At 47.2% G+C, this 15,625-nt stretch overlaps 1 protein-coding gene across 1 annotated transcript; it reads left to right on the plus strand.

Moving 5' to 3' along the window:
* Window positions 1–6,678: 6,678 nt before the first annotated feature.
* Window positions 6,679–7,637, plus strand: LOC126849545 (uncharacterized). The gene is made up of 2 exons (XM_050591488.1): window positions 6,679–6,813; window positions 6,912–7,637. The coding sequence occupies exons 1-2, from the start codon at window positions 6,679–6,681 to the stop codon at window positions 7,635–7,637; spliced, it is 861 nt and encodes a 286-aa protein (XP_050447445.1).
* Window positions 7,638–15,625: the final 7,988 nt, after the last annotated feature.

The following is a 15,625-nucleotide window of genomic DNA, read 5'->3' on the forward strand; positions in this document are numbered from 1 at the left end:
TATAACAACGTATTAGTAACTACGTAAGTACATCTACATTTTTCGTTATGTAACGACGTATTACTTACATTTCTCGTTATATAACGATGTATTACTTACGTTCATGAACGTTTTGCGTTATATAATTACGTATGAATTACGTTTTTCATTATATAACGACGTATTATGTACATCAACGTTTTTCTTTATATAACGACTTATTTCTTACGTACATAACGTTTTTCATTATATAACGACGTATGATTTACGTACATCAACGTAATGTAACAACGTATTACTTACGTATATAACCGTTTTTCCTTATATAACAACATATAACTTACGTTTTTCGTTATATAACGACGTATTACTTACGTTTTTCGTTGTATAACGGGGTATTATTTATTTTTAGAAAAGTTTAAAAAACTCCTTTTTTAATAATTAATTATTTTATTTATAAATTTATAATAAACAAATAATATAATTATGCAATATAATTATGCAGAAAAAAACATGATTTGAAATATTTATCGTACGAAATCTGTTCCATAATCGGATATATTATATACTTTTTAAAGTTTATTTTAAACAAAAAAGTAAAAATTAATATCTAATTATATATATATATATATACAGGGTGTCCCATTTTAAAAGTTCCTCTCTCATAACTTTTCAGGATCAACATTTGAAGGAAAACGACTCGGATAAAAGTTGTGAGGAACAAAGGGAGTTATGTAATAGTGACTTTGGATTTGACATTAAAGGTCATTTTCAAGGTCATTTGAAGGGTCAATTTTTGTTTTAAATGGAAACCCCCATTGCATATTCTTGTAATATATCTCTAGAGCTTTTCAAAACATTATAATAAAATGTTATATATATATATATATAATAAAATATTATATATATTATATATATATATATATATATATATATATATATATATATATATATACGTGTACATAATTTTTGCCGTAATATTATATAAATAATTTAAAATGTTTAAAGCATATAATCTAATTAAACTTTTTATTTAATTGTTTAATTTTATGTCTCATCTTTCTAAATTAATAACAGTTAATTTTTCGAGAAAAAAATATATATTGACCAAGAGTGAACTTTTACGCTCTTTCTTTTTTTATTTAATTTTAATATTCTTTATATAATAATTATATATATAAAATAATTATAAAGTTGAATAATAATTGCTATATATATTTGATTTATAATTTGTATATGAGCATTTAATTGATGAGCTGAGCGCCAAGCTGCTCACATGTATTCTCGATTCTCGATAATAGCTCTGTCAGCTGTAGCTGTAGCTACGCTCGCGCTCGAGAAAGAAAAAGACAGCGCTTGATATGTCTGTTCTCTTCTATTATCCAACTCTATCCGAGCGCCGAGCACACATACACACGGCTCGTTTCTTGTGTGCGCTGCCCCCTCCACACGCGCCGGCAGCGGGCGCAAAACGCAGAACTGGTATCTCTGGCTATAATTGGACCCGCGGGCGTAAAACCCTGTCGGGGGTTGGGAAAGCTACTGCCGCGGACCGACTCCCTAAGCCAAGCTGAAAGCCATCGCGATGAAGGATGCGTGGCACTGGATATGCAGTGTCGTGAACGATGCCTATAGAGTAGCGGGCGAAACCCCGAAGTATCTAGCCTTACCCGGGCATGCGTTGCTCTGCCCGTGCAGACTTCCGTTCCCTAGCTTTTCGCTGGACCAATTATGGATCTAAGTAACTTAAAAATCAATGGCAGTCTTGGGGGAACTAAGGGTGAAGATTCGCAAGGGCTCCCACCTTCAGGGATAGCGGCCTCGGCTCCCAAACGGGCTCTTTAGGGGCGAAAGGGCCGCTGTTGGTGAAACAGCGGCTTCTGGCAAGAGGAACCGTTGTAAAGCCGAGAAAAGTAGGTCCAAGAAGTACAGGAAGCTGGTCTTAGCAGGATCAAATCCCTCTTCCTACGGGGTTCTCGGAGCGACACCTAAGGGGGTGGAAAAGGGGCCCACTGGCAAAAGAGACCGGATAGTCTCTGGGGATGGGAACGGCTCACTTGCGCACAGTACAATTGGACACGTTGCAATTGCGCACTGTGATATTAGACACATAAAGTTGCGCACCGTTCGATTGGACATATTTCAATTGCGCACAATTCGTTTGGACACATTTCATTTGCACACCGTTCAATTGAACACGTTGTTTTTGGACACATGTTTTTGTATAAATTAAAATACATACACATGCATGTATGCATGTATAATTTTGAAATTTTTTGACATTTATTATTAACTCCATTTGATAAATAAATATTTGTTACAGTTCGTTTACACACAGTTTCTGTGCGCGCATTTCTTTTGCGCACATTTCTTTTGAGCACATTTTTTTTGCGCACATTTTTTTTGCGCACATATCTTTTGCACACATTTTGATCGGACATTGTAACGTGTACTTTGTAAGTTGTAAAGCGAGGTCCACCCAGTCTATCGTCGGGGAGGGTGCGGAAGTGGGGCCGAAGGCCCTCCTTGCATTCCCACGTATGTATGTGTGTGTGCGAGCTTAAGAAATGTGTGTAAAAGAAATGTGCGCAAACGATATGTGCGCAAAAGATACGTGCGTAAAAGACATGTGCGCAAAAGATATGTACGCAAAAGATATGTGCGCAAAAGAAATGTGCGCAAAAGAACTGTGTGTAAACGAACTCTAAGAAACGTTTATTAATCAAATGAAATTAATAATAAATGTCAATAAATTTCAAAATTATACATATATACGTGTGTATGTATTTTAAATTATACAAAAATATGTGTTGTGTCCAAAAGCAATGGTGTCCAATTGAACAGTGCGCAAATGAAATGTGTCCAAACGAACTGTGCGCGAATGAAATGTGTCCAATCAAACGGTACGCAACTTTATGTGTCTAATAACACAGTGTGCAATTGCAAAGTGTCCAATTGTACTGTGCGCAAGTGAAGGCTTCTCTCTGGGGATACCCTTCGGTGCAAAGACTGATAAAGAAGCCTATGACTCAGACAACTGGGTCTTCTGCTTCTGCTGCCGACCCCCTGGCGAGAACGATTGTTCAGTAGAGCTACCCCGAACAGGTGGTGACTCCAGAGCAGTTGGTCTTCCCGCAGCTGCGGGGAGCGCTGGCCGCGGAGATAGCGGGAATCCGGAAGAGCCTCCTTTCTCGCTTCATGGGAACTGCGGTGCTTCGCAACAGTGTCATCAAGGGAGAGGATGAATTGGCGCTCAATTAGCTCTCTGAGCGAATTGGGCACATCTCTCCTTGTGAGGGCGCCAAGATTAGGGTGATGGATTTGAACGCTCTTCAAAGCCTGCACAGGACGACTGTCTGGATTCCGGGTCCTCCAGTGCCTGCGGCGGCGATTCTGGGGCTGCTGGAGAAGCAGAATCCGGGCATTGCCACGGCCAGCTGGCAGATTTTTGCCAAGAATGTTGGGGCTTCCCCTCAGGAGAGGAACCTCATTCTCAACATTCCGGAGTCCAGCGTCCTCAAGTTGAGGGCGTGAGACTTTAGGCTTTGCTATGGGCTCAAATAGATCACTGTGGGTCTGTTCGGGGCTCGTAGCGAGGCGATGAGGCAGGAAGAATCCCAGCCAGCATCAGGTCCTCCAATAAAGTGGGCATGGCGATGGTGGGTTTCACCCATATTAACTTGCACCATAGTATCAAGAGCACCTCGGCTGTTCAGACTTGGAGCATGGCTGTAGTGCATACATGTATCACCCTGATGCAGGAACCCTGAGTTTTCAGGAGCTGCATTAGGGGCATTGCGGCCTGTGGTCGCAAACTCTTCAAGTCTCCCACAGAATTCAATCCTAGGGCTGCAATTGCGGTCAAGGGATTGGAAGTGCAGCTCATGACGGAGTTCTGTTCCAGGGATGTTGCAGCGATCGTGATGGATCTTTACAGATTCAACACGGATGAGATCAGGAAAGTAGTAGTGAGCTCAGCGTACTTCCTGCATGAGGAGGGGGGGGGGCTCATTTCCGCCAGGACTTATGGTCAAGCTGGTGGAGAACTGGCAGGCCAAGAGGCTACTGCTAATTGTAGGGTGCGACGCTAATGCGCACAAGGGTTTAAGGTAGCACCAATATCAACGCTCGGGGCAGAAGGCTTCTGGAGTACTTGGTGGTGTCACGTCCTGTCAAAAATTTTAACTTTATTTTCTTTTTTCTTTCCCTCTTAAATAATCAATGTCCAACAAGCGCAACTTGAATAGCGCGCCAAAGACACGTCATGACACCTGATTTCCTCGAGCGCCGAAGCATGGCGCTTCATTAGCTCTTCCCACTACCGCGCGTCCCACCACTACACATCCCTACTCTCGGCAGCGGCCGAGCCGCCGAAACGAAGGAGCTCAGTGCGCGCTCCAACTTAGCCAGTCTCTCCCGCGTCTCCGATCGAGCAACCAAGCTCGCTCGCGAACTCAATCGACATCTGACTCTAAGTTCAAATTCAAATTCAACTTTATTTCTAAATCCAACTTCTAATTCTAGCTTTAATATTTAACCTTATATAATCTTAAATCATCATAATTCCATCTAATTATAATACATATTCCAAATCGATTTAATACTACAGTGTATAAGTATAAAATATATTTTTGTTATAAGTGAATTATTTTTCATTTTTATTACTTATCCTTTCTCTGGATCCAACGTATTCTCATGTTAAGTCTCGTAATTCTGTGAGTAAGTGATACATATCCTAAATTCATTTCTCTACTCTCAATCGTCTGGTTATTCGTTTTTTATTAATATATATATATATATATATATATATATATATATATATATATATATATCTCTATCTGGCTCTATTCAACCACACACACACGCACACACTTACGCTTGATATATCATACCAGCAGTGCGGACCGCCGCACGCTGCTATTGCAAATCAGAATAAAACACAAGATACTGCTATGCGGATCGCCGCACGCCGTGTCCTCTGGTATTACACAGCATTTTGATTAAAGCCAGTAATTATTTTAACAACTTATCAAATGCCTAAAACCAGACGAGGTGGAGTAAAGAATCGCGCGCGCAAAATTCTCCGCGAATTAACGCTACAACCTGCGGATTCTAATAATTCACGATACATCGGAGTAGAATCTTATCGTGATCCAGAATACGAAAAGTTGTTTATAAATCACCATACCACGACTCTCGCGATCGCTCAACGCGTCACCAAGTGCATAACTATTATCGAGTGGCCAGCCAAGTTAATCCTGATAACCATAGAGAGTCCAGCAGTTCCACTCCGCGAAATTGACGACAAGGATCCAAAGAAGGCCAGACATCAGTAAGCCAGGGTAGAAACCCCGCTTCCTCCGTGCAACGTCCCGACATTGAAACATCGAGGTAAAGCCGAACATCACAAGGTAGGAAATTATACTTATGCGCCTGCTAATATCGAACCTCCGATCTATATTCGGATTAGAGGAGGAACGACCACGAGCTTTCCCCTCATATTTTTGCGTCAGGGCATCCGGACGATGTCACGTAACTAGAGCGGCCCTTTGCCAACATTGTTTCCGCAATTTGCCTCGAAACGATCTTCGTGAGTGGCCCACGAGAGATTATCATCGCGTTGAGATCGATTACGATTTCCCAAGCCGGATTGCGTGTTCTAAATGTAACGAAATGTCACACGAGGTTGAGTTACGCTAGACTAGGTTCTGCGTGCCACCACTGTACAAGTAAATTCGTTGAATTCGAAAACAACCCTGATAACATAAAATGGCTAATTAATCACTACGGAAGGAACATAGCATTCAACTCAGAAATAACTTCCCAGTTACCGAATTTATTTCGTTGACTCGACGTACGAAGTTCCTTTAGGTAGTCTCCCTAACATATATATATATATATATATATATATATATATATATATATATATATATATACACTATAGACTATATCTATATATATCTATCTATATCTATCTATATATATATACAGGGTGTCCGATAATTCGCGAATTACCCTTTAAGGAAGGTAGAGGATGTTATTCTGAATAGAAAAGTCCTGTACCATTTTGTGATTTTCTCAATATTTAAGAAAATATTAATTTTAAAGATCAGTCAACGAAGTGCCGCGAAAGCTCGTGGCGCGAAAATGCCTCCACTGTCAATTGATACTCGGTCGCGGCGAAGCAATGGGAGGAGCAGTTTACGAGCATGCTTCGCTATGGCAACCAAAGAAATACACACATAATGCGCGCTCCGTTTTATGTATGTGATCTTTTCATTATGTGTGTATTTTTCAGTTGCCATAGCGAAGCATGCTCGCAAACTGCTCCTCCCATTGCTTCGCCGCGACCGAGTATCAATTGACAGTGGAGGCATTTTCGCGCCACGAGCTTTCGCGGCACTTCGTTGGCTGATCTTTAAAATTAATATTTTCTTAAATATTGAGAAAATCACAAAATGGTACAGGACTTTCTATTCAGAATAACACCTCTACCTTCCCTTATAGGGTAATCCGCGAATTATCGGACACCCTATATATATATATATATATATATATATATATATATATATATATACACTTCCTAGCGGATGTGAGCGTTGAGGCCCAAGGACCCGTAGAACTCTTACTGGGGCTTTTCTTTTAGAGATCCCGGGGGCCTCTGGGGAAAAGGCCAACAAATTGGCCTCCTCTTTAAAGATGGCCCTGCATGAAAAAGAGGGAGTGACAATCACCCGACCGGTGAAGACGGCAGAGGTCCGGGTTCACCATCCAGTCGAATCTTTCGATGCTGAGGAGTTGGCGGGAGCAGCGGCCCAGATCGATGAATGCGAGGTAAACAACATCAAAGTTAGCCGCTTCGCAAAAATAGCAGATGGCCTTAGGGCCGTCATTATTACGTGTCCCGTGGCCGCGGCTAATAAATTGGCCAGGGCAAGCGCGCTGCAGGTGGATTGGAGGTGAGTTGGAGGGGGACAACTAAGCTGCTACCTGCCCGCCTCCTGCAGTGTTACCGGTGCCATGCGCATGGCCACGTACAGGCTGCGTGCAAGGAGGCAGTGGACCGCAGCGCCCAGTGTTACCGCTGTGGCGAGATGGGACACACGGTGACTGGATGCACTGGGCAACCCCACTGCCCGGTTTGTAAGGAGAGGGGGCTCGCATCCGGTCATAAGGCCGGAGGACCGGCTTGCCCCCTTCCAAAAATAAAAGGAAGGTGGGGCACTCTCCCTCATCTTTTGACGAAGGGGCACTCCTCTTCGTCTAAAGATGAGGGTTCTAGGCCCTCCCCCGCCTCAACCCAGGCTCCTCCCCAAAAAAGGGAGAGACCAAGGAGAGAGGAGAGAAAAAGAAAGGCCGACAGGGAAGAATTGGCCTCTCCCGTGTCGGCTGCTCCTAACGCGATAGCTCCGAGTAAACGAAAACGTCTCCGTGTAAAGATCGGAGGCGCTTCAGGAGGAGACGAGATGGAGGCTGAAGTGCTGGGGAATGTTTCCCTATCCCAATTCTCATCCCCGTCCCTACCCATACCTTTTGAGATGGTAAGGAGCGACCCGGAGACCATACCGGCACTGAAGGAGACATCCGCCTCTACAGAAAAGAACGGCGAGAGGATCGGTGATTGGGAAGAGGAGGCCCTGAACAAATGGGATGAGTAGGGCCTCCTCCTTTCCAATTCTTCAGGCCAACCACAACCACTTCTACCAGGCAAACGATCTGTTTGCCCAGTCCCTAGTAGAGGGTGGTTGTGAGTTAGGGATTGTCGCCGACCCCGTTAGGATTCCGCCCGACGACACTCGCTGGGCGGGTGACTCTCTGGGGTGGCGATTATACGAGGGCCGGCCACAGGGTCCCCTCCCATAATCCCGCACACGTGGGGGGAGGGCCTCGTGGCCGATTGGGGGCCCATCTCGGTGGTGGGGGTTTATCTCCCCCCCCCCAGTCTCTCAATCGGGGAGTACGGCGGCCGGTTATCTGAACTGACCAATTGTGTTCGCGGTCTGGGGCCGCGACAGGTTGTCGTCGCGGGGGACTTTAATGCCCACTCCGAGCTGTAGGGTTTCCCGCGAACCAATCTCCGAGGAAGACTGGTGAAGGACTGAGCCGCCGCCGGGAATCTTCGGATCTTAAACCACGGCGGCAGTAGCACGTTCGTGGGGCACCGGGGCAAGTCCATCGTGGATCTCACTTGGGCGAACGAGGCCCGACGAGGGAGACGCCGAGATCACCGATCCCGAATCAGAAGCTGATCGCCTCATGCAGGGGGTCAGCGACGCGTGTTCTGCGTCGATGACCTCTTGTACCGGTGGGGTCAGTGAAGAAGAAAGTATACTGGTGGACTCGGGAGATCGCGAGTCTGCGCTCCGAGTCCGCCAGGAAGGCGTCTCCGTCGAGCCATTAGAAAGCACGGACCGGACCATCCGGACACGCGGAGAGAGCGTCTGGCCCACGGCGAAGCCAGGATCCGCCTTCGCGCCTTAATCAGGGTAGCGAAGCGAACGGTCTGGGGACTCTTGGTGGCCACGCTGGACGAGGATCCCTGGGGGCACCCGTACATAGCAGTCATGACTTTTCATGACTATCAGAGGCGGGCCCCCCAGTCATCGACTCCCCAGCAATTGGATAGGATCGTTCGATCACCTATTCCCGACGGACCCGTCCGAGCTATCGGGCGGCGGAACACTTGTGCCCCCGTTAGCGCCCAGGACGATCCCCCCTTGGTGGTCAGCGAGCAGGGGGTGACGGGGGGGAGGTCGAGAGGATCCTCGAAAGGCTCCGGGGCACTAGGGCTCCCGGACCTGACGAGGTTCATCGAAGGATCTGGGCATTGTCCTTTGGTGTGTTCACGGGAGCCCTGGCACAGCTCTTTGCGTATTTGAGGGAAGGTGTATTTCCCCGGCGGTGGAAGAGGGCCCTTCTTCCTAAAGCCGGAAAAGATCCCTCAAGCCCGGCTCCGTACAGGCCGATCTGCCTGTTGAACGAGGCGGGCAAGATGCTGGAGCGATCATTGCCGACCGCCTCATCCGGCACTTGAGGGAGATAGGATCCGATTTAAACAAATCCCAGTATAGCTTCCGAGAGGGAAGATCAACCGTGGACGCGATATTGCGACTGCGGTCCCTCGCGGAGGGCCATAGTGCGGAGGACGGGGTGACGTTGGCGGTATCATTAGATATCGCCAACGCGTTTAACACTCTGCCCTGGGAACGTGGGGCCCTGGAGAATTTCGGGTCCCCGAATACCTTAGGAAGATAATCGGAGACTATCTTCACGATCGAGTGCTGTTGCACCCGGATCCGGATGGTCAGACGCAGGCCAGGCCCGTCAGTAGGGGGGTTCCGCAAGGGTCCGTGCTGGGCCCCCTCCTGTGGAGCCTCTCTTATGACAGGGTCCTCGTTAAGTGGCTGCCCCGCGGCTGCGGCCTCGTTTGTTACGTAGATGATACGCTGGTCATAGTCGGGGGCAGCAGTTGGCGGGAGGCGTGCACAAAGGCACGCCTCGCGGTGACAGAGGTGGTGCGCAGGATAGAGTCGGTTGGGATGAGGATGGTGCTCCAGAAGACGGATACGTCCTTTCTGCACGATGGCAAGCACGAGGCGCCGCCCGAGGTTAGGTCCAACTAGCTCTGGGAGGAGATACCCGAATATTCGTGGGGCCGGGGTTCAAATACCTCAGCCTCTGGATAGATAGCACCTGGAAGTTCAGAGATCATTTTGCTCACCTGGCCCCCAGAGTGGCCAGGACCTCCGCAGCGTTGGGTAGTCTACTGCCCAACCTCGGGGGTCCGAGAGGCGCCGTCAGGCGCCTCTGGTGTGGAACAGTGCAGGCCATGGCCCTTTACGGGGCCCCGGTCTGGGCCGAGAGGGCCGGGGTCGACCGTTGCATCAAGGATGCGCTACGACGCATCCAACGGCCCCTGACCCTCAAGGCGGCGCGGGTCTCCCGCACCTTCTCACACCGTGCGGCTGGCCTCCCCCCGTGGGAGCTGGTAGCACGCTCGCACGCCGAAATGTATCGGCGTGTGCGCCAGCTCAGGGGGGAAGATACCATCCTAACGGCCGGGACCAAACACCAGTTGAGGTGCTAGGCCCGACGGATCCTTCTGATGAGGTAGCGTCACCACCTCGCCGTAGAACAGGCCCACGTGGAACGAACATGGTTGTTTCGGTGAGTACCTGCATAAGATTGGCAAAGAGGGCACCATTGCGAGGCGGAGAGGGACATGGCGCACACGCTGGACAGTTTCGGGCGCCGCCCGAGGACAACTTGTCCACCGTGGAAGTGCAAGCGCCGTGTCCTTACTAGTGTGATAGGCTTTGACCTTTCCCTCCGGGTAGTAGTCCAGCTGCAATGCTGGAGGGAGAGGTCAAGTGGAGGGTGGTGACCTTCTTCTGCGAGGCAGTTATGTCGCGGAAGATGGCCGAGGGGGGGGGCAAGAGGGGGAGGGAGAGGGATGGGGGTCGCGCCCCTGTTCGGCCGTGGAAGCGGCGGACTCGGGACCCATCGTCTTCGCGGCCCTCAGTGTCGCCCTCGCCGCCCTCTCGTCACCCCAGAGATGGGATAGGAAGACGACGGTGGGGGTCTGTGTCTTCGCTTTCCTCCCCCTTCTTAACTTGAGTTAGAAAGTAGGGCGATGGACGTCTCATCAGGGCTGCAGAGACAACTCCCTCTCCCTTAAAGGAGCAGGATGGGCTCCGAGTGGATGGTGGGTCGCTACGGCAGCCCGTGCGATCTTTACATCCGGAGCCGAAGAGGTCAGGGCGAGATTGGGTCCTCACTCCGAACCTCGCACCCCTCACAATCTCCCCCCCTCCTCCAAACCAGGGGAATATGGTAGGCTGCGGGAGAGGTGGTGTCCCTCCCGCGGCCTAAAATATTGGTTCGACCGGGCCGGAGAACACAATTAGTTCCCCGGCAATGCGGTGGCGGTGGCACAGTTACACGGGCCATCGCTGCCACAGGCAGCTCATGCCCGCGAGGAGAGTGGAAGATTATGCCGCTGGCAAGGCCCACGCTCCCCCCATCCCAAAGGGCAAGGTCGAACACCCGGAGGGATTTTAGTGGGTATTCCCCCGGTAGTCAACGCCGGGAGCGAGTCCCACATAACCCCACCTCAACCCAAAGAGGCGGGGTATGCGTAAAGGCATTTCCCCTCCGTCATAAAAAAAAAGGAGTGCTATTTTATCGATGACGTTCACCGTTGAAATAATTGATTAAAATGTATCTTTTGAACATTTCAACTTTGGACATACCGCCCGGAACCGCTTGGAACAATAGTTGAAATAATATGATGATATGAAATAATAATAAATACAACAATTGCATTAACCGACAAGAACGCACGCCATAATTAACATCATAAGCGAGAATAATGACACAATATGGTTTGACCTACTGCCGTCCGCCTTGGCGGAATGACATTTGCATCTTAACAATTTTAAACTTAAATCTACTGAATTATAATAACGCAATGTAGCGAATGTCCCTAATTGCTCGTCACCTCATTTTTGACCAATATTGCGCACAGTTTCACAATCAGTCTTTTAAATTCAGAGATGGCCGTTTTTACGGTGGGATCGTCCCATTTACGCACATTATGGATCGGACACGACAAAATTTCCCGATCGGATACAAACCCTATCGAACACAGGCTCAATCGGACACCGGCCCGATTGGACACCGGCCCGATCGGACACCGGCCCAATCGAATACCGGTCCGATCAGACATTGTAGCATGTACTTTGTAAATTGTAAAGCGAGGTCCACCCTGCCTTCGGATGTTGTAACGCTGATAAGCGATTGATAATCGCGTCGGCTCCGACGAATATAGTCCCGTTATCCGAGTACATAGATTGCGGTGAGTGAGTCTCGATTGCGCACATTACAGATCGGACACGACAATATTTCCCGATCGAACGGATTTAATAAAGTATTGTTACACCATTTAATTATCTCGTTATTTTTATTTATTAAAAAATGTACTTGGTCATCATTAAAATTTTTAGATATAACTTTGCAAAAGAATTTGTTTTACGTACTTCATTTTGAAGGCGCCATAATTTTAATTGTAATTTCTTTTTATATTTTTTGTGTTTTATCTTCATTTCTTTCATGATTCGATTTTTCTTTCTCAAGTGTCTTTCCAATTGTTCAACTTTTTCTGAACTTTCCTTACTTTGATCCATTAATATGTCACATTTAAATTGATATTGTCACAATCAGGTGTATTTAGTATCATAACATTATTTTCTTTCACTATCATATCTGTGACTTCTACGTTGTCTGTTTCAATCATTTGCTTCTCAATATTTTCTTCTTTTAGCTTTTGGTTGGCAATGGTTTTTCTGAATTAATTGTGTATTCCTTTTTTTTAAATACTGACTTCCGTTTCCGGTGTCGAGTGGTGTGTGGAGAAGTTGTTGACGTGTGTATCTTGTGGGTAGTAAGGAGTTAGAGTGAGGAGGGAAAGAGGAGTGAGTGTGTTGGTGGGAAAGCGTGTGTGAGAAAGAGCGCGGGGAAGTGAAGAGCAAAAGTGGAGGCGCGGTGTAAGGATATAAGAGCATAAAGGGAGGCGTGGAGCAGTGGCAATAGGCCATAGAATATAGATATCGGAGAGCGTAGAGCGGACTAGTAGTGAGGTGTGACGGGAGTCGGCATAGAGGGCGCGGGGAATTAAGATGGCACAGTTCGCTTGTAAAGAAGGTAAAGAAAGGAGAGGGAGTTACGGGAATGTGGAGGAGCTCATGAAAAGGAAGAGAGAGGAGTCGATTATAGGGAAGGAGGAGGAAGAGCTGTTAAGAAGCAGGAAAAGTCAGGATTAATGAAAGATGCAGGGTTAGGATGGATAGAAGGAGAAGGGGAAGAAGGAATGGAAGGTTGGAAGGAGAGGAATGGAAGGAGGAAGGAGGATGGAAGGATGGAAGGAAGAGATGGAAGATGGAGATGGAGGAAGGGATGGAAATGGAGGGAGGAGGAGGAATGGATAGGAGATGGAAAGAGATGGAAGGAGGAAAGAGAAAATGAAAATCGGAATGAGGAGCTAGAGGGGAAAATGGAAAAGATGGAAAGATGGAATGGGAGGGTGGAAGGAATAGGACGGAGTAGAGATGGAATGAAGGATAGGAATGGAAAGGATGGAAGGAATGGAAAGGAGAGAAAGGAAGGAGGAAGGAGGAAGGATGGAGGAATGGAAGGAAGGATGGAAGGATAGGAGAGTGGAAGGAGGAAGGAAGGTGGAAGGAATGGAAAATGAAGGAGGAAGATGGAGGTTTGGAATGAAAGAAACTGTGAAAGGTGGAAGGAAAGAATGGAGGATTGGAAGGAAAGGAGAATGGAGATGGAAAGGATAGGAAGGAGGAGGAAGGAAGGAAGGATAGGGTATGGAAGAATGATAGATGGAAATGGTGGAGATGGATGGAGGAAGAAGGAAGGATGGAAATGGAAATGGAAAGGGGAAGAGATAGGGAGGAAAGGATGGAGTGGAATGGGGATAAGGAATATGGATGGAGGATGGAGATGGATGGAATGGAACATGGAATGGATAAAAGGATGGACAGAGTGGAATGGAAAGGATGGAATGGAGGAAGAAGAAGGGAATGGGAGGGATGTGATAGGAATAAGGAAGGGATGGAAGGTGAAGGAAAGAGATGGAATGGATAGAAGAAGAATGGAGGATAGGAAATGGAATGGATAGAGAGAGGAGATAGAGAGGAATGGAATGAATGGATGGAGAACAGGGAGGAAAATGTTAGAATATTGATTGGGGATGAATGAGAACAGGTGGAGGGAAGAGATTGAAGGAGGAGGGATGGGGAGAATGGAAGGACAAGAGAATTAACAAGGAGGGGAGGGATGGAGATGGAAAAGTGGTGGACAATGGAATGGATGGAATAGAGGGGGGAATGGACGAATGGAGGAAGTGGTGGATCGGATAGATAGGATGGGAGACGAAGAGGTGGATAAATGGATAGGGTGGATAATGGGACTGGATCACCAATCATAGGATGGATAAAGGGAAGAGAGAAAGAAGGAAGGATGGATGGAAAGTGGATGGAGAGAGGGAAGGATGGAATGGAGGGAATGGAATATGAGAGACAAGATAAAGGAGGTGGAGAGGATGGAAGATGAAAGGAAGATGAGGAGATCGAGTGTAAGGAGGAAAAGAATAGGGTGAGAAGAGAGCTGAGGAGATGGAGAGGAAAGGAGGAGGGAATGGAAGAGAAGGAAAGGAAATAGAAGGAATAGAAGAGAATAGGAAAGAAGGAGAAGATGGAAGGAATGGAAGGAAGATAAGAATGGAAGAGTGGGATGGATATTTCAGAAGTCTGCTGGGGGTAGATGGCAGAGTGGTGATGGGGCAGAGAGCAGGAATTTGGATGGATGAGGAGATGGACATAGATAGAAATGAGATAAGATCAGCGATAGGAAGATTGAAAGATAATAAAGCGGTGGGTTTGGATGGAATTCCGGCGGAGGTGTGGAAATATGGAGGAGAGGGCCTGGAGGAATGGGTATGGAAAATATGCAATAGGGTTTGGAAGGGAGAAGGATGGATAGAGGAGTGGAGTGAGGGAGCAATTGTGCCGATATTAAAGAAGGGGGAGGGGAAGAGAGTGGAAGAGTATAGGGGGGTGTCGTTGACCTCGACGCTTTATAAGGTGTATGCTTCGGTGCTGGCAAGTAGACTAAATGAGGAGGTGGAGAAGAAGAGTTTGGTACCGCAGAATCAGACCGGGTTTAGGAAAGGGTTAGGGACAATGGACAACATTTTCATACTAAACTATTTAGTGAATAGACAGTTAGGGAAGAAAAAAGGGAAACTAGTGGCATTTTTTATAGATTTGAAAGCAGCGTTTGACTCGGTGGATAGGAGGAAATTGATGGAAGCGATGAGGGAGAGGGGGGTGAGGGAAGGACTGGTCAGAAGGAGCGAGGATGTTTTAAGGGAGACTAGGAACAGAGTGAGGAGGGGAGAGGATTTAGGAACAGGTTTTTGGACAGGGAGAGGAGTAAGGCAAGGATGCCCTCTGAGCCCTCACCTATTCAATTTGGTAACGGCCGATTTGGAGGAGGTAATGAGAAGAGGAGGATGGGGAGGGGTTAATCTAGGAGGGATGAAGATATTTACCTTGGCATACGCGGATGATGTGGTTTTGATAGCGGAGGAGGAGGACGGGATGAGGAGTATGATTGGAAGGTTAGAGGACTATTTGGAGAAGAAAGGATTGGAGCTAAATATAGGAAAGTCAAAAATATTAAGGTTTAGGAAAGGAGGAGGGAGAGTAAGAACGGTAAACTGGAGGTGGAAGGGGAGGAGGATAGAGGAGGTTAAAGAATTCGCTTATCTGGGGTATATAATGCAGAGAAATGGAGGACAGGAGGCGCAGATAAGAGATAGATTAAGGAAGGGCGGCTGTAATGGGTCAGGTATGGGGATTGGGAAAAAGGAAATTTAAGAACGATTGGGGAAGAAGATCATGGCTCTCGATAAACTGGTGGATGGTGATGGGGTATGGGGTAGAAATTTGGGGGTGGAAAGAGAGAGAGGAGTTTGAGGGGTTACAGGAAAGGTATCTAAGATGGGTGTTAGGAGTGGAATGGGGAACGCCGGGATATACGATGAGGGAGGAGTTGCAGAGAGAGAAGT

The sequence above is a fragment of the Cataglyphis hispanica genome, chromosome 5, assembly GCF_021464435.1.
Source record: "Cataglyphis hispanica isolate Lineage 1 chromosome 5, ULB_Chis1_1.0, whole genome shotgun sequence".
NCBI lineage: Eukaryota > Metazoa > Arthropoda > Insecta > Hymenoptera > Formicidae > Cataglyphis > Cataglyphis hispanica.

What these genes read in the sequence shown, in the direction of transcription:
- LOC126849545 (XM_050591488.1), top strand. Translation starts at nt 6,679, where the DNA reads ATGGCCCTGCATGAAAAAGAGGGAGTGACAATCACCCGACCGGTGAAG. An exon ending in CCCAGATCGATGAATGCGAG is followed by an intron (nt 6,814 to 6,911) that starts GTAAACAACATC and finishes TAAATTGGCCAG; the next exon opens with GGCAAGCGCGCTGCAGGTGG.